The 23,860-nt window shown below is 37.9% G+C and overlaps 3 protein-coding genes across 4 annotated transcripts in view; 1 reads left to right on the forward strand and 2 right to left on the reverse strand.

Annotated features, from left to right (window-relative positions):
* pgpep1l (pyroglutamyl-peptidase I like) overlaps positions 1–4,080 on the reverse strand; it is a 13,840-nt gene extending 9,760 nt beyond the window's left edge. For both annotated transcript variants that reach the window (XM_008412389.2, XM_008412388.2), the window contains exons 1-5: positions 3,604–4,080; positions 3,477–3,529; positions 3,283–3,399; positions 2,769–2,995; positions 2,512–2,692 (exon numbers count right to left, since the gene is read on the reverse strand). In XM_008412389.2, the coding sequence (XP_008410611.1) occupies positions 2,512–2,692; positions 2,769–2,995; positions 3,283–3,399; positions 3,477–3,529; positions 3,604–3,634 (609 nt within the window). In that variant the 5' untranslated portion in view covers positions 3,635–4,080. The remainder of the gene's footprint in view (positions 1–2,511; positions 2,693–2,768; positions 2,996–3,282; positions 3,400–3,476; positions 3,530–3,603) is intronic.
* A 367-nt stretch (positions 4,081–4,447) lies between these two features.
* synm (synemin, intermediate filament protein) lies at positions 4,448–12,162 on the forward strand. The gene is made up of 4 exons (XM_008412385.2): positions 4,448–5,412; positions 6,232–6,356; positions 8,382–8,461; positions 8,589–12,162. The coding sequence occupies exons 1-4, from the start codon at positions 4,612–4,614 to the stop codon at positions 10,598–10,600; spliced, it is 3,018 nt and encodes a 1,005-aa protein (XP_008410607.1). The 5' UTR covers positions 4,448–4,611; the 3' UTR covers positions 10,601–12,162.
* The window catches only part of ttc23 (tetratricopeptide repeat domain 23), an 18,048-nt gene continuing 6,231 nt past the window's right edge, over positions 12,044–23,860 (reverse strand). Inside the window, exons 6-11 of the mRNA XM_008412386.2 lie at positions 17,355–17,526; positions 17,136–17,241; positions 16,313–16,440; positions 15,030–15,179; positions 13,321–13,403; positions 12,044–12,467 (exon numbers count right to left, since the gene is read on the reverse strand). Coding sequence (XP_008410608.1) covers positions 12,356–12,467; positions 13,321–13,403; positions 15,030–15,179; positions 16,313–16,440; positions 17,136–17,241; positions 17,355–17,526 — 751 coding nt within the window. The 3' untranslated portion in view covers positions 12,044–12,355. The remainder of the gene's footprint in view (positions 12,468–13,320; positions 13,404–15,029; positions 15,180–16,312; positions 16,441–17,135; positions 17,242–17,354; positions 17,527–23,860) is intronic.

A 23,860-nucleotide genomic window follows, 5' to 3' on the forward strand; every position in this document is an offset into this window, starting at 1 on the left:
ATATATATGCGGTTCTACTTGCAGGTGATATGCCATTTTAAAACCTTTACTTTATTCCAAAACCGACAGCATTTAATTTTTGCCTGAAGTATCGATAAGTGTTGTGAATGTAACAAGGACAGATATGTAGTTTTCACACAAAGCATCTAAGAAAAAGGAAAATCTCACCTTGTACCTGTTTCTACTTTCTGTAAGCATATAAAAAAAAAAACACTTTTCGATTATAAGTGGCAGAGAGCTAAAAAGCCACTATTTAGTTTTATCATTTCTGTAAACTCCATGTGGTTCTTTGTCATGTATCGATTAGAAATGTTGTGTCCATGTGATTTTCTTAGTTTTGATCTTTCAGACATTACAGTGGATATAAAACGTTTACCCACCGCCGGTAAAATGCCAGATTTCTGACATGTTCAAGAGTTGGACCAAGATAAACCATTTCAGAGTTTTGACCCTCTCTAATGTGACCTACTCAAAACACTGTTGTAACGTAAATATGTCCCCATTAAACTATGTTGTATTGGACCATTCAATCTAAGCTACAAGGCATGACGCTACCACCGTTTTGCGTCACTGTGTGTATGAGTTTTTTTTTTTTATTATTATTTTTTTACTAAGGTGCCTTGTTTGTTCTAAACACCTTTGGAAATAGATAGCCCCCCAAAAAATTAATTAATTAAACACTGGTTTTGTTGAACTGCAACACATTTTCATGTCATGGGTTTGGAAAATGTCAAATGTGTTTTTACTAAATTGGATTGGATTTCAGTTTGTCTCTCTACTCCATAGTCTAGACACATAAAGAACACAGGAGACCGTCATCTCACATGCTACACAGTCAGTACTTGCCAGTCTTCCTGACCAGTTTTCTTCTCGTCTCTCCGCTAACTTCACATGTTGTCCAGTTTCTGGTAATGTCATTGTTACGCCCCAATTTCTCAACCTGATGTTGACTCTTTGAACTGTGCTCCGTGGAATATCTGAAACCCTGGAAACTCTTTTGTGCTCTTCTCTCAAAGATTTTTGGTATGTTTTTCAAGTTTGTGGTACATTAAAGGAGGGAAACGTTCTGACATGGTTTATCATGATTTCACTTTTTACGTATAAGCAGGCATCTTAACAGGGGTGGTGTTTCCACTGTATCTACACACACACACCACTTTTAGTGCTGCCAGTTTAGTCACCACAGTGGATCTTACAGCATCACCAAAAATGTTATCTGTACAAGGAAGCGAAGCAGCTCCAACACCTCAAAACCTCTTTCAAAGCCTCAGCTGCACGTTTTACTCATGGCCATTGGCATATTGATGGACTTGGAGGAAAGTGATTTTTATTTTCTTTTCCTTTTATTTCAAATTAGAAGTTACCCACAAAGTAACTTTTAATGTAAAAGTTTGGTGCTCAGTCCTCTTAATCATGCAACTGAACAATCTTTTCATGTTTTTTAAAGAGCCAAGTTGCTGCTGAATTTCTTTACAGAAACCACCACTGACAAGCAAAAAAGTTCAAGACGTTAACATATCTGTGTGTTTATGTTTGTCCAGAAATCGTTAAATATTTATTTTTTTGCTTTTCAGTTCTTAGCAGTCACTGACCTGCTAAGGGATGAGCTACCAGTTACTATTAGATCCCAAACCTGTCAAATGTGCAGCATTTCCAACATGGACAGAGCCAGGACAGGGATGTTGCATACATTACGGGTAGTTCAGGTAACAAGTGAACAGCGTAGTTAGAAAAAGATAATTTAAAGTTTCACAAGTTGCTCTTTAATTTACTGTAGACCGTAACCATAATCATACACACATTCTTTCAATATTTTCATAAAAAAAAAAAAGTCAGGTTTATGGAGAAGGCATCACAGCAGTCTCCTGCAATAACTAGGTTTGAGGTGTTTCGATTCACTCATGTCTGTTTTTGTTTTATTTCATCTGCATTCCTAAAACCTTCGGAGGGGCCTTGGTCTTCTACTGCTACTACACTTATTAAATTCTGTGTGTTCATAACTTGACGGGGGAAGAATAATCAAACTGTTTTCTCTAGTCTCCGTCTTCTTTTCAAGCTCTGTATCTGAGGCCTCAAAGTTGTTTTTTCACACTTATAGCTGAGATGGTGTATTTTTGACAAGCCGTCTCAAAAATGTGTATAAGAGAATTTCTTGTATTTTACTTTTTTCTGAAATTTTGAATAAATAAGTAAATGAGAACTATGCTTGTTTATTTAATTTTTCTACGTACAGGACAATCTTGGAAGAAAACCTAAAGGTGGCTGTAAAATACTTAAGTCTGAGCTAAAAAGATAAGAGTTTAGATCAAAGCATTTTCATGTAGTGATTAGTCTCCTTTAAATGGCCCCGAGCTTAATTAAATCAATACTGTGGTGAAATTTCAGTAATTAAGTTCGCAGATTTATTTATTTTTGTTAACCTTTCGTTTCAAACCTCAGTGAATTACCCCACAGTATAGCTGTAACGTGACAATAGTGAAAAAGCTCAAGGCATGCTGAGTGAAAACCTACCTATGTTTCCGAGTGACATTTGACTTCTTCCAGCTGATCAAGCATCATGACAATTATTTCCTGCAGAAGAGGTACCAGTCTGCCAGCCGAGGATAAGCTGCCAGATGAGGGTATATGGATGAAAGCTGCTCTCCTCTCACCATGATACAGTGAGCAGTAATAAGCAAAATCACACAAGTATCTGGAAAGGAGAAAGCAGTGCACGACCTTATACTTGCGTCCGTTAATGCAGATCAGAAAAAGGGCTGGCTGCCTACCTGCCAGCATCTCTAGAATGAACCACATCCATCCCTGCTTGCTTAAAGTGCTTGGAGATGGCCAACATATTAACAACGGAGTCCAGTTTCTCTGGGCCGCCTTCGATGCAGCGGTGATCTGTGGGACAGAAGCTGCAAACGTCTCGGGTGTTGTACCCGCTGTTCTTACCAGTTTGCTCCAAAATGACAAGACTGGAACCCCTGGCTATGCCCAGGTGAACAGCAAACTGAGAACACAAGCATGCAAACAAGATTCACCTTTTTGTGTTTCAAAAATGTGCAAAAATTACACACAGGGATATCATGTCTTATTTCATAGGTATTGTGTTTACCCTAAGGAGCAAAATAACAAGGCAAATAATGCCAACTAATCTATTCCTTTATCCTTTTATATTCAACAAAAACAAACAGCAAAAAACACCATGAGTACAGACCTTTAACTACCATTTTGAATGCTTTGAATGATTTCTATTAGATTTTTTTAGGTGTGTCAACCCCAATTTTTTATTTCTACCTTCGGTTTAAGGGTCTGCCAAAGCTCAGCAATAATCCTCTGGGTTGAACTGTAGCTAACTGGCAGCTCCTTGATGTTAACATCGATGCGCTGTCCCATCCCGGCCAACTTTAATCCCTGCGGTAAAMGAAACGCACAGCTAAAATTAACCAGAGCGGTAAACAGGACCGTGTTTTCCAAACATTGGACCTTACYTGGGCTGTTATCCAGCTGGGGTTCACCAAGAACTGTCTGAACGGTCCAAACCCTTCAAAGTGTATTCAACACGTGTTTTTAGAAGTATGAAGAGTGTACATATCATTGAGCAAATTCTTATTTTACCTGTAACAACAACAATTTCTCTKTCGCTCATAGCGTATCCAAGCTAATAGAGCGTATAAATCCGAGTAAACAGAGGGAAAACAGTTTGTGCCTTTTGTAATTTACGATGCGTCCGCCAGGAGGAGCCGTTCCATAAAATAACTGAAGCTATTAGAAGTGGTGCGTTCATGTGCTCCCGGTAAACTAATGACAAAAGGAGCCTGGGGAGAATACAAATAGACCGAAATGCAAAATGATAGAACGTTACTCAGACATTTAGTAATATACTTGTTTTTTTTAAATGTCCASTATCACAAAATTATTTTTAATTCAGAATCACTTGAACAATCAGAGAAGTTGATGTTTATTAAAACGTTACCAGAAAAAAACAAAAACAAAAAAACATTCCTCAGAATTTATCTTAACAGTACTTTACGAGAGTTATATGAGAATGTATTTTTTTTCTTACTGTTACATCCAAAATTGTGAAAACTAAAAAAAACAAAATACTCKACATATCTTTATATGTACATAGCATATAATAAAATTGGCAACAAAAGATTTTTAATTTATTGAAACATCTAACATGCAAATAATCAGGCACAACAAAAACTACACTGATGCTATTGATTAAACATAGAAAGAAAAAATGATATATTGCAAATTATTTAAATAATAGCTACTGCAATCATAAGAAATAGGAGAAGGCACGTATTCATAAAATTGTAATTAGCTCTATAACACATTTTCTGCAAGACGGTAATTAAAACGCTTCAACTGTTTGAACATATTTCTGACTGCACGTGAATGCAGCGTAACATCTGTCATGGCCACAGCCCGAGGCGTTCCATAGAGCTTGGGACGCTCCTGTGACTGTGATGCGTTCAGGACCCGCCCTCCTTCTCCTCCTGCACTTGTCAAAGGGCACCGATCGCAAATTACATCACACTTSAGCCCACYGACGCACACGCAAATAACCCATCTGCACGCAGCATTTTCGAAACCGAATTTTAATAATAACAGATCAGAATGCTTCCTTTCAAGAGAACTTTTGACMGCGAAAAACAGCAACTGCAAGAGCTGAACAGCAGACTTGCTCAGTATCTATCCAGGACCAAGCAGCTGGAGCAAGAAAACGCGCATCTGATAGCTGAAATTAACAAACTGAAGCGCGGCAGCGGGACGGCGGAATGGGAGCAGAGGTACAAAGCAGATATGAAGGATCTGAGGAGAATGGTGGGGCAGATCTCCTTCGAGAAGTCCCAGGCGGAGATGGAGAGGGAGAAGCTATGGCGAGAGTTGCAAACGGTCCGGTCTCTGTGCAGCGAGCAGACCGAGGCGTGCAGGGACGTCAGCGGCGAGCTGAAGGGCTGCGAGCAGGAGCTGCAGCAGGCGCACAAAATTAACAGCGATCTGCAGCAGCGGCTCCTTCAACTGGAGAGCGAGTACAAGCTCTTAGAGGACGCGCACAGGCATGAGACGGCCAAGCTCCGGCATCAGGTGGAGTCCCGGGTAGTGCCCATCATCACGCAAACTTATCACGGACCCCCGGTGGTTTCCGTGGAGGAGGTGCAGGAGTACGCCCGCGGGCTGTCCGAGGGATGGATAGAGACGTTTGAAATGTACCAACAGAAAGTGGAAGAGATGGAGCAGTCGATCAAAGCGGACCAGGCGAGGCTGTGCGACCTACAGAAGGAGAAGATGCTGTACGCGTCCGAGCTGGGCAAACTGCGCACGGAGGCGGAAAAACAGGGCCAGGTTCAAATGCGCCTGGAAGAGGAGCTCATGCACATGCAGGACAAATTCCGAGTGGATTTAAGTGAACACCAGGTGAGTTGGTCTGTTACTGAACTGCAAAAAGCATTTATCAACAAGATTGACATGCRTTTATTTGTTAAAATCGCCCCCMAAAATAAATTACAATATACAGTTTCAAARAATTCAAACTGAACAATCTGCTGATTATTCCGACGAGCCAGGGGAGAGGGGTGAGGCTGCATGGTCCCTCAGCCACACCCACAGTCCATAATAGCTCTCATGCAGCTGCAGCTTTCAGTGCCTGCAACAAATAAATCATGCATAAGTGAGACTCTTAAGCCTGAATAACTCCAAAAATAGTCGTCTCATATATAAGAAATGCATAACCAAAGCTACAATGCATAACCAAAGCTAAGTGCATGTTTCAGAGACTAAATATCAGATTTAATTAATTTAAGTTTGAGCTAAAATATTTACAAAAAAAATAAGAAATTAAAAATGGATCCTGCATGTAACATTTGACCTTGGTAAAAGGCTTTAAACGCTGGGAGACAATCCTCCTCCCAAGCACTTTACTATTGCTAAATGACTTCAGCCACTTAAACCAATTAGCTGTCAGGCTGACAAATCCTTACTAGCCTCCCAAAGGTGATGGGGACTTAAACAGGATGGCCGTATACTGTGAATAAGTCACAGTATTGCAGCAACAAATGAATTTCAGCGCAATAAAAATAAGAATAAAAAAATAAACCGAGATTTTAGATGATTAAATATGTTCTGCTTTATTTTTGCATAAACTGGACTGCAATATAGATCGGCATAAAAAGATTTTAATAATATAATAATTAAAAACTAAAATGGTGAAAACTTTATTTTTTCTTTCTCTTTCAGATAATTATTGAGCAGCTGGAACATGAGAGAAACATTCTGGCTGAGGCTATGGAAGAGAAAATGAGGGAACATCAACACCTTCTCCAAGTGAAAATGGATCTAGGCATGGAGGTGGCAGCGTACAGGTGATGAATCGCTTTGCTTTAAATTATGTTCTCAAATTCTAAACAAATAATGACTTTGTGTAAATATTTCACTGGTAAAAAAAGACCAGGTTACAGGCCAGATGATGTTTTTCTATAATTAAGCAAAGCAGATTATAATAAAAATGCAATCTTCATAAAAAGTGACTATGTAAAAGTAAAACTGTTGTTCAACAAATGACTCCTTCAGGTAAGATTTTTTTCAGATCCAAATATAATGTGGAGTAAAAATACATTTGAATATAAACCCAGTTCAAATACAAAGGTTTGCCTTTAGAGTCAAACATTTTGGGTTAATCAAGAATTTCGAAAAAAAACAAAAGAAAAGTTTTTTACTTTAAGTTTCATGCTCATTGGACCACAGATGTGGCCAGCCTGCATAAACAAATGACTCAAAGGGGACGTCCTGCTGGAAAGATGGTTGCCATCATTGCCTTGTAGCTAGAAGGCCTTTTGGTGCAGACTTCACATTTTCCATCTTTTTTTTTTTTTCCCAGTTAACAGGCCAGTCCACAAGTATGCATGGTTATATATTTTTTTTCACCTAATAATCTAAAATTATATTTATGGACCTCTAGACACTCTAAAAATAACCTTCTTTGTGCAACAGACTGATGTATGGGTCAAAAATTTTCCAGTGGAATACTGACAATTTAATTTTCAAATTAACATTATATTTGTCAGTCATTTTGTGCATCTACCGCGAGATGGACAGGCGACCTGTCCAGGGTGTACCCGGCCTCTCGCTCGTTGACCGCTGGAGATAGGCTCCAGCATCCCTCACTACCCCACATGGTATATGCAAGTTGGATAATGAATGGGTGGATGGCTGGATATGTGCATCTCCTATTCCATCACATTCCAAAGGTGCTGTACCAAACTGAGATCTGCTGACTGTGGAGACCACTGGAGTAAAGTCAATTCATTGTCATGTTCTAGAAACCAGAGCTGAGCTTTGTGAGATAGAGCAACAGTATATAGGTATGCCATGGCGTTAAAACAATTCTCAAATGGAAATAAGGGTCTTAAATTGTGCAAAGTGAACATCTGCCTCACCATCACACCACCACCATCTCAAAACATTAATGCATAGCAGAACAAAATGTGTTAATGTTGTTTATACCAAAGTCGAACCCAAGTAATTTAATGTCTCAGCTGAAAGTCAGACTCATATTTTTTCAATCTTTTGGTGAACATTTGTATCTTCACCACATATAAAAGCCAAAATCCACTAAGCTGTTGCCTTGTGATTTAAAGGCATTTATGTTAACAAGCAGTTGAACAAGAATATCTAACAAAGGGGCGAGAAGTGTATTTCTATAGATATTCAGCTGATCTTGTTCAAATGCTTATGACTTTTTCCTGTGATATAATTACCTAATTTGTATTGATACATTACAAACAATGCCTTCACAAGATTAATGTTTACACTCCCTCCACTCTGTCATTATGACTTTATATGGATCTCTGAAGTATAGTCTGTATAAAACGTTTGGATAACACAACACTCCCTTGGAGATGTGGCAACAGCACCATGTGTTTCTGTAAGTGTCACGAGTCAGCTTTTGCTCTGGGATTTATAGCGTAGAGCATGGACAGCCAAACATTGTAGTCGTTATTTTTAGGTCAGTCTATTGAAAGGCAAGCTTCAGAGAGGTCGTTCTTTTCAGAGACCCTTTGGTTAGCTAACTCCTGAAGCGTGGCCAAGGAAAGGTAAGTCGTTTCAGCTAAATACAATATGTCTTCGTTTTTTTAAACATTTTAAATAACATTGGCTTAACATCATAGTTTTATGATTACTACCCTATATGGTTAGGTTCAGGATACATACCGTCCTGTAAGTCTTGAATTCAGTTTGAGGAGGATGAAATGGCAGACCTGAATGATGTGCATCACCTTGTGAGGTATTCGTCCTGAAGTTCGTTTCATAACCCTGCGGAAGACCTTGACATCTCTCATTGATATCATTTGCACTCATGTAAGATATGTATTCTTGTATTTGTGCAGGACTCTCCTGGAAAGTGAAAGAGTTGGTATGCAAGGTGCTAACAGGAGGATGTCCCAACATCAAAGAGAGAGAATAATAGGTATAGCACCAATAAAGTATTTGCAGCAAAAATATAATCTTTTATCAATGTTTTACTGTGATAAATGAGACTGCTTGCAACACAGTTAATGCAGGAATTATTTACAATTATTTCTTTTCTGGCTTAGATATCAAGGTGCCTGCCCAACAGTACTCTCCAAGAACTTCAACCTTAACCTCAAGAAGACATATAGATATGCGGTATGCATCACCAATAAACCTGAGAAGACCACCTGTGACCTCTTCTGGGTCCATAAGTCCCTCCAGGGTCATTCCCATTTCAGTTGCAGGAAGGGCTCGGCATCAGAGTCCAGCATCCAGAAGGGATATGATCTCGTTCAGCAAAGCTCGGGCTGCCACTTCTGAGCCTACTACTGGTACCAAAATTGGCCAGGATAAAAACAAAATAAGTAAGCCTGCACAGAAAACGGTAGCAGAGGAGAAAACCATGAGATTCGAACAGGTCCCTTATGAAAGCAAAGCCAGTTTTTCACCAGAGACAAAGTCGGTAAGAGTGCTGTCACCCCCAGCAAAAAGTATTGCTCAAACTGTCACAGAAAGCAAAAGGCAGGTGTCCAATGAGAAAGAGAAAGGTTATGCTCAAGATAAGTTCAAAGACAAAGAGAAGGCAGAACCTATAATTGAAAAAAAGATACTGGACTCTGTATCTGTAGAAGAGATTATTGAGAAAGTGATCAAACCTGCAGGTTTAGAAGCCAAGGCATGTTCATCGGGAGAGTCTAAGGTCAGGTATCATGTGGAGAAAAGTGAACAGGAAGATGGCACTACTAAGACACAGATTGTGCTGGAGTCCAAATTTGAAGAAGAGATGGATGTTTCTGAGGACTCTGCCCTGGAGGAATTCCTGAGCCAGGGTGTGAAGAAGGTATCACTGGAGGACATAGAAGATACAGCAACAGGTACCATGATTAAGAACCTTCTAAGTAGTCTTCAAGGGGGAGAAAACATGGAAAATAAGTCAGTCAATGTGGAAATTATTGAGGAGCCCATTGAGTCTTTCAGTGATGAGGAACTTGAAGATGAAATAAAAAGAAAATCAAGTTCTTATGAGCCCTCAAGATATTTCCAAATTGAGGAGATGGAAAACGTAACTCACGAATATGAAGAAGAGAAGAGTGATGATAATGCCATAATAGCCTCCAAAAGAGGCACAGACCAGCCCACTGGTGGATCTGTGCATGTTCAGGAGTTCTCTAGAGAAAACAAATCTCCTAACTTCTCCTGTGAGCAGGAGCAGGAGTTTCATGAGTACTTTGTGTCCACACCAGACGAAAATCTTTCTGAACCTGAGGATGGTGGAGGAATAATGTCATATGGCCATTATGGCATTGTAGATGATCTGTCTGATGAGAGGTATTACCAAGATGAAAGTCTTCCCCAGAGAAAAGTGATAGTAGAGGAAAGCGAGGAATACCAGTACAAGTCAAGCAATCACTCGTTCCCCAAGGAAAGTTTTCCAGAGTGCATAATTGAAGAAGAAGTTCGGGTATCGCCTGTAGTGCAAGAATCCATGCTTGAGTTCCTGAGAGAGGATTCTTTGGAACCCAAAGAGCAGCTGAAGGGAGCCTTGGAGACACTACAGAGCTCAGTCTCTGGTCCCCTGAGGGACGAATTGGCTTTCCTCACAAAAATGAGCAGCGAAAATCCAGAAAACGTGGCAATCAAAAAAGTCGAGCAGTCAAGTGATAATGGAACTATGACTATAGTTGCAGAGCTAAATGTCTCACAAACCCTTGAAGACTCTGGGCTGTTGGAGGAAGGAGATGATATTTCCGAAGAGCAGATAATGAAAGCTCTCAGATCTTCCAACCTGGATCTTGAAAAGGCCTTCCAAGGAGGAGCAGGTTCAGGGTACAGCATCAGAGTGTCCAAAGAAGAGGGGGTTGCATATGCTGAGGGCTTTGAAGGCTTTGGCAGCATAGAGGAATCTGCATCTAAAATAATTGAGAAACACATAAAACTGGAACCATCAGAAAAGTCCTTCACCTTCCAGATGGAGGAAACGGGTGATCATGGTGAGAAGAGCTCAGAGCAGTCCCAACTCTTCGAAAATCCAGAGAAGATTTCTACTGAAAAAAGAGTTGCAACAGTTTACCTTGAAAGGCCCTTAGAAGACTGACCGGGATTTTTTTTAGAAAGTGTAAACATTTATACATAAGCTTTATGCAACATGGCAGTGCCACTGCTAACATATGCTTTAACAATGACATACTGATGCAGATATGGTGACATTAGAACTACAAACCCCAGTCAATCTATCATGACAAAATTTGGATGTTGGTTACAATCTTTGTATTAACTTCATTTTCACTTTCATGTAGCTTGGCTTATACACTTTGTATTTTTTTGGTATTAAACTTCTTTGTGGCGCTTTTAAAAGCCTATTCCACAGTTTACAGCAGACCACTAACTCAGTCATCATGTGCCAAATTGTTGAATCTTTTGGAACAACACTTGTTACAGACCAACACGGCACTGGGAGTTATGGGTGCTGTGCACCGTTTGCAGATTGGGACTTCTTGTGCCTTGAGCACCTTACCAAAATGGAGTGATGTTGGTAGATGTTACATTCTGAGGACATATGTTACATTTAAATGAAATTACTGAATATTAAGAATGGATTGAGTTAGGATTTCACGTGGAAAGTGTCTACTGAATGTGACAAAAAACTAGCTATATTTTGATTATCTACCTTTATTCATTATTAATAAGAAATTATGTATGTTTTAGGAAGTAAAATGTGTTTTGAGCAACAGATATAATTTACAAACAGAGAAAAAGTTGTTTGTTTTAACAATATATTCACATGTTATTTCACACTGCTGTGAATTATTGGATTGACGACAAATATTCAAGATTCACACTAGATGATGGGGTCAAGTTGAAATCCTTAATCAATAACTTTAAAGAAGTTTATCTGCATATAAATGAAGGCAATAAGTAGAAGAAGCAGGATACATTCAAAAATTCTAATGATAACTAATGGTGATAATATGGTTGTGAAACATATTGTGTATGTTTGTGCATATATCTAAGGTATCACGGTGTTGGCATGATGGATTCAGTTTTGCTCTGACCTAAGAGGGTTCAGGACTATTTTTGGATCATCAGCTTAGTGGCATTGAGTGTTCACAAGGTGTTGTTGTCTTGTGTGCTGTTTGCCGAGGCAGAATTAGTGTGCAATGCATTCAGTCTGCTTATTTGTTTCAGACATTTTCAGCATATTTGATTATTACACTTTATGCAGCAATTCATTCACAAAATCGCAATTTGTCATTATATGTAGCACAGACATGAGATATTTAGTATAAACACACTTATCTGTTAGAGCTCTTCACAAAGAAAGATTTGTTGCGTTTAAGTGCCCAGATACATCAGGTTTCCACATATTTTCTGATCTTTTCTCCATTAACATTTATAAATTTGGAATACATCTTCATGCAAACTGGTATCTGGATACCATGTGCCAACACATTTTATTCACCAAGATTAATATATGGAAAATCTATTGATTTATAAAGAGGATATGAGTCAATGTTTAATGAATGAGGAACAAACAAAATGATATGTATTTCATTTTATTGATTTCTGTTAAACAGATGACACAACTGCTTTGGCTGATGGGGCTTTCTGTATTTCATTGATGAATATCTTAACAATATTAAAATATATATTATATATTGTTGGAATGTTTTGTGTGTATTGTTTTTCAGTAAATTCACATAATAGGCTAGACAAACTAATTGCTTACATAATAATAGCACATTAAATCTTAATTAACAAAATACAAAAAATGTATTATCTACTAGGGCAAACCTTTAGGGATACCATTTTAACCTTGTAAAAAAGTAAATAAGTGGGGAAAAATGAGATTTCAAGCATTCAATGTAGAGTTATCATTTTCACCACTGGATGGTATAACTGGAAATGTGTCTAATTTTGTCTGTCTTCTTCTTTGCTGTTGTCTCTTAACCACTTCAGGTGCCCTGAAAAGCAAACATTACATAGTTGATACACTAACATAAAATTATTAATATTAAAGGGTATATAACACCATACTTTCGAGTCAGAAAACCTTAAAGGGAACAAATCAAGCAAAATCCACTTTTCAGCCCTTAACTAATTTTTTTGTGTGCTTTGAGTGAATAGAAGTGCGGCACGTGAAATGACTCATTCTCATTTTTTTTAAAAATCGCAGAAAAATGAGCTGACTAAAACGCACCTCAGAAAAGGGGTAAACAAAGGGTCCGTGGAGCTACGAAAACGAGGAATTCACACTAAAGCATTGCAGTAGTACTTTATATAGACCATAAATAAATGATTTACAAGTGAAAAGGAATGGCTTAAAACCATGACATGTGCACTTTAAAACATGAACTTTTTTAAAGTTGAACTTTTTTTAAAATGAGAAAAGTTCATGTCTACTAAAGAAGGCATTATCATATAGTCATGTTAAAAACTAGAACACCCCATTAAATATTTGGTACTTTGTTAAGAAATGTTAATACATTGATGTCTAAGCTAATCTTGGGAAAAGAAAGTGAAGAAATGTGAGGGCTGTTGCACGTCCATGCACACCAAAGTAATAATGCTGGTCAGAATAGAGAACTGCGTTCTCGGCTGCCATGAGATAGTTGTTTTTCCTCTCACGCTTTTTAAAGATTTTCTTGATTTTGGAGATCAACTATACCATTGAGAGCATAATGGCTGAACATAGCTAAAAACAAAAGTTAAAAACATGATGATATATGCCCTTTAATCATCTTTATTTCCAACACTGAAATGTCTTAAAATTTAACACTGTGTAGCAGTAAATTAATCTTCGTCTCCAGGAGTTACCTTGACAACATGTTCACAGCTTTTTGGACTGCTATGGATTTCTTGTGCTGAGGACCGTACAGCAAGTTGTGTACATCCAAGCACTAAAATTGAAACATAAAACAATGACAGTGATATAGGTAGGTTGAAAATAAAAAGTGCAACTCAATCTGGATGGAAATAAACTGACATCCTAGCAACATACTGGAAGCACTAAACATACCGAAATAACCCCTGTAGCTGTCCAAAGTTTACATAACACCTGCGCTGACCACTCGGGAGAGTCAAATCAAACAAGATAGATATGTCATCTTGTTACTGATAGCGCTTCAGTAATCTTAAGGGTAGAGAGAGTAAAGGCTGAGACAGCCACATTTTTCTGTCAGTACACAATCTGACAGAACAAACTAAGAAAAAAAACAGAGGTATTATTGTCCAAATTTGTAATGACATAATCTTTTAGCAAATTGAAAGTAGAGAAAAGTTGAAACATCTGAATATGATAGCATACACTGACATGAAATACGAGGAAAAAACTTGACTCTCTTTTCTGCAATCATTACAAATAACAAGAAGCAAATGGTTCAAACCAGGAAAGAGGGAGGGAAAAGCTCCCCTCTGTACTGGGGGAAAGCAAAACAGTGTTAATCTGGAAGAGATCCATCTGGCCTTTTGAATGTTTTTACGGTTGCTAAGGTTGATGTAATGGAAGGCTGTCTTTTTTTCAGCAATACTGCAGAGAAGGAAGGAGGTGGGGTCAACTTTGTGTCTGTATGAACTATTGTTCTTTGTTTTTAGAAGTTCTCTTGCATTCTATCCACTGTATAGGCCAGAGTTCCTTTGCAAAAGCAAGTTACTCAATCAGACTGGAAGCGGTTTCACGATGACAGCATTGGAAAATAATTCCTGCTGACATATCCGCTGTGGGTTAGAGTGTTTCAGAAAGGTTACAACTTCGACGTGGGGGAGATAGAGTGAGCCTTGATCTACCCTGTCATTCTTGGACCCCCCCTCTCTGCTCAGAGAGCAACAACAAAACAACATAGCAACTGGGGTGCTTCACTGAGAGGCAAGTTCTTACAAGAATCATAAAGGGTCCTTTAGAGAGCTTAACCATGATGGGACAAGTGAGCTCATAGGGCAAATGTGAAAAATGACACTCCTCATTACATAATATGAAGTAAATGAAACTTTTGTACATATAAATAAAGGTTGATTAAATTAATAAAATATGTAGGTATTTATGGAAATATGCACAATAACGCAGGAATGTTGTTTTGTTTCAGATCTTACTGGGGTCAATCTGCAGCAGATAGCAAACTGCCATTGAACTTCTGTTGCCCATCTGTCAATTTCTATCTAGACTGAGGAAAAACAAAGTCACTCTGTGTGATATTTTACACCAGGGAAGTTGGCTCAGCACACTGCCCTCTTCCAAGATTAGCCTGTAACTCTGATAACATTCAGGTCTTCAGAGACAGTGGAAATAGCTTGTCTCAAAACGACAGGGGCTCTTTGTGTGTATTCTGGACTGGCTTGTCATCATCTCACCGACTTGAATGTGTTTAAACATGCAGACTCTTGATCTTTAATCAAACAATGTTTATACGAATGTCATACTTGATGACAGTAATTATAACATTCTCGCACATACCGTCAATGTCTTCTCGTCCTACCTTATCAGGGTAAACAATTCTACATAAACTGTATGCATTGTGTCACATGATTACCTTTGTCATGGTCCTGTGGGCTTGGTTCACCTGGCCCTCAGTCATTTCCGCACTTCCAATCAACTGAAGAGTCTCTGCTACCTCAGGACTCAGGTCACCAAATGTAGAGATTTTAGACTCAAGGGAGGCTCTCTGGATCTCCACACATTTCTGTTGATATTGTACAAATTAAATATCAGCATAAAATGCAAAATTTTTCAAATTGTGATTCAATTTATTAAGAAAAGCAGAAATAAAATCTTTTGAAACGATCTTCTCTTGTTGAATTATGGATTAACTGTGATTAGCAACCCTCCATAGGACTCTGGAAGAAAGAAATCGCAAATTCGCTCTCACTGGAAAACTAACATACATCGCCAAGGGTAAACAGCGGGACTTTGAGAACCTCTGGGAGCCATATCTGAGGATCATAAGGACTGAAGGTGGAGCTTATTAAAGGGTGTCTTGGATGGATGTCTTGACTACAGTTTCTATTTATATATTATCTTGTTATTTTTCTCTGTCTTAATCTAGAGGGTTTTGTATATTATTGGAACTAAACAAATGCAGGTTTGAATGGTGAGTGAGTGAATGTAAGTGTGAATAAGTACATGTTTACAAGGTTAAGTTTGTTGTTTGTAAGTTTGTTGTGTCCTAAAAGAGAAAATTCAATAAAATATATTGGAAAAACAAACTGTGATTAACAAGTTTGTGATTCAGTTTCACCACCAACACACAGGTTGGTGGTTAGAAAACTCAAGAGTCACTTAAATAAAACTTGTTTGATAACAGGAAGAAGTCTGAAAGATCTTAAAAAGTAACACATCATGCCCCAATTTAAAGAACCTCAAGAATAGATGAAAAACAAAGTTATAGACATCCATCCATCTGAAAATGGTTAAAGCCATTTATAAGGCTTTGGAGCTTCAAGAAACTACAATAAGAACTAAACAGAGGAAACATATGGAACAATGACAACCCTGTGGCCTACAACTTATTTACTCCATGAGCCCATCAACTATTCACCCAGGACGTTGCAGAAGTTAAAAGAACAACATTTGAGTTGGTTTGAACAGCTTTTTACTTGATAAATGACACAGTCAATTGAATACTAAATTTTGTATTTATTCAAATGATCTATTTGATAATAAAATTAGATAAAAGTCCAACAACATATCAGTGTGACAAAAAAGCAGAATATTGCTTGTGGAAGATTTTTCTGTATATTTTTTTTTTATTTTTTATTTTACAAAGGAGTTATGGTTTTGTACTATTTGAGTGAAAAGGGTGAGACTGTTTCTAACCTCCTCTTGTCCATTAATCAAGAGATATCGACAGAAGTCATCCTGGGCAGCAAGAAAAGCTGGATCAAGTGGACCTACAGAGTTCCTGTAAGCACGTAGACTTCGCTCAAAATAGTGACCCGCAGTTTCTACAGCAACATGGAGTAAACAGGACATTCAAGTCAACAGTTAGGAGAATCTCCGATTTGCACGGTTGCATCCTAGCACAAACATCCAATATCATTGTATCAAAACAAAGGTGAACAAAACAAATTATTTCAGATGTTAGACTTCACATTGCATTTGCCTTTAAGTCAGCAGCAAACCATGCCTTTCATAGCTGTGGTCTCTCAACACAAACAATGGAGGAATTTTAAAGGCGTGCAAACTAAAATATAACTGACTGATCAAAATATTTCTCATAACATACAATATAATTCAGTTTAAGGCTGAAGATGATGTGGGTAACCCCCAGCAGACAAACTCTGCCTACTTAAAATAAATTCTGATAGGCTACTTAACAAAAAAAAATGCTTTTCTTTTACATGAAAAGCTATTAAAGAAAACTCTGAATTAAGATAGTTAAAGCATTCCTCTCTATAGCAGGGAAGTATCCCTCTAAATATATATTTTTTAATTTTCTTTTTATAATTATTTGATTTTTATGGGTTCACTTAGAGCCTTCTATAAATACATTCTAGGTCCATATGGCTTGATGTTCATTTCAAGCTGATGCTTAAAATGATCTTAAAGAACTTGACATACAGGGAAATCAACTTCATTCAAATTCTAATTAGCCTCATGTGTTTGAGCAGACCTAGCCAGTTTCTATCAACACACTCACCACTGTGATGTTGGTCTGGTGCAGCAGAAAGCATCATGGCCAGGCTGTGGGAGATCTGAGCTCCCTCCAGACCCTCTGGACTGTGACTCACAGCTATGGTATGAGCCTAGCAGAAACAATCAAGTGAAATAAGACAGATCACTAAACACCAAATAAGAAGGGTAGTTATGTAACAAAGGTTGGCAAAGTTCTAAAAGAGACCAAAGAAAGTTTACTAACCTTAGAGAGATAGCCTATGGCTTTGTCCAAGTGATCTCTATCCTGTTCGATGGCAGCCATGTCTTTATAAACAGCACACATCCTCTCATGCTTATTGCAATTCTTCAGCAGGTCCAAAGACTTCTCACACTGGCTTAATGCCTCCTCTGGTCGATTTTGCCTGACATAAACCCTATGAAACACAAACACACTTGCAATGTAACCATAATGATGAAATGGAGATTCTGCAATGCTGTGGAAAAGATTTCTTCTCTTTTTGCTTTTGTTTTTGTCATACTAAGTAAATGTTTCAGATCAGTAGGAATAAATGCAAAATGCAGTCTTCAAATGATGATTTATAAAGGGAAAAGCTATCCACTCCAACCTTGCATAATATTTATAAAAAACAAAAAAAATAAACCTGGTGGTAGCAACAACTACTATCAAGCATTAGTAACTAACTACCGATAAGGAGTCTTTCTCTAGTTTGCAGATTTGTTTCAGTTTATCTACACAGGAGGGATTTTGAACATGGACAAACTATTTAAGGTCATACAGTTAGATTTAAGTTCAAACTTTGATGAAACCACAAGTGGACTTGCTGGTGTACTCAGTGGCGCAATAAGTGGGTATGCAGGGTATGCAAACGCATAGGGGCGCCAAAACCCCGTCTGGAGGGGGCGGCGCGCCGATGATGTTTTCCCATACACTTCAGCGCGCCTTACGCTCCTTCACCTCGCGCACATAACGAGGTAAATGTAGCGAGTTTTACCCTTCACGTATTGTCACCTCGGGGGGGTGGGAGGGGCGCCGATCTATGTTTTTGCATCCACCTGAATAATGTGTAGTTGCACCACTGGGTGTACTCCTCCAGATCATTGCCCCAAGTGCACCAAACATGCACCAAACCTTCACATCACAAACTGATGGATGTTCTTCTTCAGGTTCCATGTTTTTTCTATATGGATAACTGTTCCTCTGATGTCCCGAGGTTTTAGAAGTAGCTTTTGTAACCTTTTCCAGATTGATGGGTATCAATGACTTTGTGTCTCTTCTGTACCCCAATTTCCTTAGATAATTTTTTTAGAATGTTGTCAAACAGATTTTTTTCAGATTTTGAATCTAGCCCTTTGTGTGGCAGTGTGAGCTGAAACATTTTAGTATGATAAATGAAAAATTGAAGAAATTTGTAGGGAGGGAATTGTGTTTTCACTGTAGTATATTTAAATAAAACTGTTAAAATGTAAATTCACATTTTGTCCTACTTTTAGTTGAAAGTACACAATAACACTTGTGTCATCACTACAAGTCTAAATCATGTTCCTATGGCAACTAAAGCTAATTAGTGTTGCATTAAAGACTGTAAGTAGAGAAACAAGCCTGTATACTTTCTTTATGCCATCAGTCCAACTTTTCGTCTGTTTCCTCTGAAGCTTACAGACTTGCACAGCTCCTAATCTGTGCTTGGCTTCTTTCTTCTTCCAGGATGTCTAAATTAGGGGACATTCTTGGTGAGTCAGGGGAAACCACCTAAGCACATCTGGAGTTGGACCAAATGGCACAAGAAAAATGTGCACTGCATCTATAATAATCCATGGTTTGCTTTTCTTAAGCTCCCCACTCTTTTGTAAGTAATTTCCTTTTATACTGTGATGTATGAAGGCTCAGTTAACCACCAGAAGGACAACGGATCCACAAAGCTACAGCGTTAATAGCTTCAAACCATCTAATGGACTCTAAATTTAATTTAGCTCTAGTGCAGGGGAAGGGCAAAAGACTGCACAGTGTTTGGCTTCATTGCTAACAGGAGCATTACAGAAACTCCGTTTGTTCTGGTCATCTGATACAAAAGTGAAAGTTTGGAATAAAATCCATTTGAATGACACTTGTTATATAAAATCTTTGATCAAAGGCACTTTGATCAGTAGGACCTGAATGTGTGGGGACCAAGATTCCATGCTTGCCAGTGTTTACTGATTTCTGCCATAATCATGTTTCTGGAGTGAATGAATTTGGATCCATTGGAACATTTGCAGATTACAGTAGCATTATAAAAGCCAATTTATTCAAATTTTCCAATGATTCTTTGACATGATGGACAGCAGAAGGTCCTCACCCATTAAAGTTCACTTCAGATCCATTTATGGCAGAACATTGGCCGAAGCTACAGCTAAGTTCTCACATGAAATCCTTCCCTTCTGTCAGCATGGGCAAAGTAAAACAAGGCCTTTCTATCCTTTCATTCACTCTGCATCCTTCCTGACCAAAAGGCAACGTGACAAATTCTATTGAAAAATATCAAGAGTCCACAAAGCAGGGAGCAAGGCTGTGTACTTGTGCTGCCAAGCAAGCCACATAGTGTTCTTTTTGTAAATGTTTCCAGAACATGGTTGACGTGATGAAACAGAGAGGTTTTCCCAAAGTGAAAACAGAGGGACAAAACACACAAAAATCTTTTTTTCTAACACATCTGGAGAGCTTCTAATCATGTACATCCAGACTGATGAAACGTGCATGTGTCATTAATAAGCAAACTGGGAAATCACTGGTGAAAGAATCAGTTGATTTGTTATCTCCAAGTAATTAGAAAGAAAGAGAGACAGAAAACATGTCAAAAGTTATTTAATTAGTAACTTTTCTAAACAGGTTGGTACAACATTTATAATATAAACATCCCATAGTCTATGCAACCATGGGGAAGACTGTCAACCTGACCTGTCATTGGCTTGTATAGTAATCCAGCAAATCATTGCTAAAGACTTTGACTGTAAACAAACTGTAGCATAGTTTGTTTAAGGGAAAGTTGAGTAGTAGAAAGAAAATGTGGTAGAAAATGATCCACAACAGACAAGAACACAGCCTTTGACTTAAATAACTACATTTGTTTTTAGATGATAATCTAATTTATTGAGACACATCTGTATGTCCAACAGTCCAGACAACAGCCTCAAACAATAGAGGTTTGGTGACCCCTGTACAAAGAAAACTGAAAACACAATGCAAAATAAAAGTGGGCCAAATTCCCCACAAAAAAGTGTATCTGGCAAGAATGCTTTTGTTTTATTTATTTAACCCTGCATTATCTTATTACTTATTTTTTATTTTATTTCTTTCAGTCTTCAGTTTGTGATCCTACCAGACACTGGACACAGTGTGCAGATCACTGACTACACTAATTGCTATTTGTTGATTAAACAAACCAATTGTGTGGCTACCTAGGAATGTTTTTCTGTCTTTTAAAGGCTTGTCTCAAACATTTTCAAGAAGAAGAACCAGTTACGTTTTTTTTTTTTTTTATTTAAACTCAAGCTTGAGCAAACTAGTCTTCACATTTTCAGCAGCTCCTTTTGTTACCGATACTTGTGTACTTCAATGACTTGATTGGACTTTACGTCCCTTGTACATCAGTTTTCATTCACTCTTTTTCTTGAACAGCTTTGTTTGCAAAATTTAACAAATACTGATGCAAGACGTGAGAGAAAAAATTGCATTTTATTTCAACGTAAGCTTTAGAGAGTTTCTCATATATTCATCATCCAACCAGCAACAGTTTCTGAAATACACCACAATATTTATCCAATTAAAACCTTTGACAAAATGGATTGATTTATGGTAATAACCATAAAAATCCAGAAAAAAGGCCAATAACTAGGGACAAACAAATAAAATTGTAAATTTTGGACAGTAAATCACGTCCTACTGGCTGAATGAGCACACCTTGAGGCTGAATCCGAAACTTCATGGAATATTTGGAACAAGGATCCACAACTAGAGCGGAGCTTACTTTATTGTTCCAGGCTTTTGTGGGAACATTCCCCTCCATCACAACAGTGTTGACTGACAGAGCTTTTAGCAACGTGCCAAATTCTTAGTCATCATCCAACAAAGGAGATTTAGCTAGCTTACACACACCAGCTAGTCTGCACATTTTTTTCAACCACACACGTCAACAAACACCGACTCTCAGAAACAGATAAAGATGGTATCATTTAAAAATTCCCCTAAGTATAGCTCATTTATATACGCAGCTTTTGATTTGAAGAAAGGATCACCATTAAATACTAGGATGACTGTAAATCTTTTTGCAAACACGGTCATTGCAAAAAGAAAGACCACACACATTCTTTTATTTCGTAAGTTTACACAGCAGATTATAACAGTTAGTTCATATTCCTCAATAGGTTTAAACAAATTCTAGGTACACTGTGTGCAAAATACCTAAAAACATCCATCTGATGCTCTAAGGAGGTTATTTAGCATTTAAAATGTTGAGGTTTACGACAATGACTGTAGAAAGAGAGTAAACAAGGAGGGTTTGTTTGGAAGGATATCTTCTTGTCTCTAAACAGAACTTTGCACCAGAATTTTAAATTCACAAAGATTAATTTTAAGACTTCAGTATCAATTCTTTTGGACAGATTGAACTAGAGTTACAATCTTTGGCTAAAATAAAAGTGCTGAGACAAGAGAAGACTATGTACAAGATGTACAAGATGTAAAGATCAGACTCCTCCAGGCCTTTTCATGTTTTGTTTGGAGACCTACTGAATTTGATTCTCTTTTCTCCAAACACCCATAATGCATTTAAAAAGAAAACAGTTGTGTATCCTTTTCCAGTTGTGCTACTAACTTTATCCCAAGTGAGCTGAACTATGACAAGTGCTTGCCATACCTTATGTTACCACAACAGACTGTCTCACTGTGCAGCTCATGATGTACGTGCTAGCTGTCTTCACCATGATCCTTTAATGCTTTAATCTTTTCCTGAGCATTTAATACCAGCTTTGGTACCCCTGTTAACTAAAATATATATATATAGGAAACAAAGCAAGAACATGGAAATTCAACATTTGTTAAATTACACAAATCTTAAAAAAAAAAGTAAGAAAAAAAAGCACAGACAAACTTTGTGAGGTTTAAAAGATTCAAAAATAAAGATGGAAGCCAAATCCAAACAAACAAGCCGAACGCATTATTAGTCATTAAATACAAAAGCAGCAACCCACCCAAAAGCATCTGCAAACATCAGAAACCAAAGCTTGAGGAAAATTCAAGTTTTGTTCAAGCGAATGTGAAATACAAACATCTATGCCACACAACTCACCAAACTCGCCTGTCAACTTGCAGTAACATACTGCCATCTAGTGGCTAAACAAACTATTTACCTGTGTACATTTTTAGTTGTTAAAAAAAGGTCGCAATTGCATGCATCAAAAACTGTGATTGTAAATATTTGTACCTATTTTGACCTAAGTATTCCACTGGATTTGAAAACTTTATTTTTTTTTTTATTTTTATTAACCATTGTGTGAGATTTAACTTAAACCAATAGTATTAACTTAATGCATAAGCAATTTACCATTTTTCAGGTAACACCTATAAAACATGCAGTAAACGACTGGCTGTAGTCACTTATGAAACGACAGAAGTCTATCAATCGTGATGCCATGAATGTCTGATAGCGTTTCGCAAACTGCCTTCCAAAAGCCCTGCAATTTAGAGCATTGCCAGGTGGAATGGAGGAATGTTCCTTCCTCCATGCCACATCTAAAACAAAGAGGCGATATATTGGAGTTATATTTATGTAAATTTTGTGGGGTAACATTTAACTGATATAAAAAATTTAATTGTACTAGTCTAAATCGAGCATTTAGAGTAGAGGTGAGACCTTCTCTGCACAAATTATTCCATAATTGCCTCTCAATATATTCCCAAATCCTTTTCGCTTTTGATTCTGGAACTCTCCATACCAGTTATTATAGTTAAAGTTGACATGAGTGCTGTATACACCCTTGAGATGATTTTACATAATGGCTGATTGGCATGACACATTTCCTCAACGGGAGACATGAATGGCAACTTCCAACTTCCTTTCTGATTAGTTCTCATGAAGTCGCAAAGTTGGATATAACCAAGGACATTTTTATTTGACAACTTAAAGAGTTGTCGAATAAAGGTAAATCCATCCATTTTCTTAAATCCTCGCTCACCTTCTGAAGGAAGTTAGCTATGTTGAGTTTAAAGAGGTTTTTAAGGTTACTATCAACAATCCCCCCCCCAAATATTTGAAATCCCCAGGAGACCATTTGAAATTAGACAAGTTTTTAACTTTACTGTGGTCAAAAACAGACATCCGTAAAACCTCACTCTTTTCCAGATTAACTTTGTATCCAGAAAATGAGCTGTATTTACTCAGTAATTCCGGAAGGTGACAAAGAGAGCGTTCTGGATTGGTTAAAAATAAAATAAGGTCGTCCGCAAAAAGCGAAATTTTGTGTACCAATCTCAAAACCACTAATATTAGAATTTATTCTAATGGCCTCAGCCAGGGACTCGATGGCAAGCACAAAGAGGGCAGGACTAACTGGATCTCCCCGTCTGTTGCCTCTATACAGCCAGAATGAATCAGAGGTGATCCCATTGGTGACAACTTTAGCTAGAGGAGATCTATAGGCTGTGCCTAGAACTGCACATTTCTGGACTGAGATGTCTGATGTTGTTCCTGGGATCTGTTTGAGCCACTGCTC

Source organism: Poecilia reticulata, linkage group LG6 (assembly GCF_000633615.1).
Source record: "Poecilia reticulata strain Guanapo linkage group LG6, Guppy_female_1.0+MT, whole genome shotgun sequence".
Taxonomy (NCBI): domain Eukaryota; kingdom Metazoa; phylum Chordata; class Actinopteri; order Cyprinodontiformes; family Poeciliidae; genus Poecilia; species Poecilia reticulata.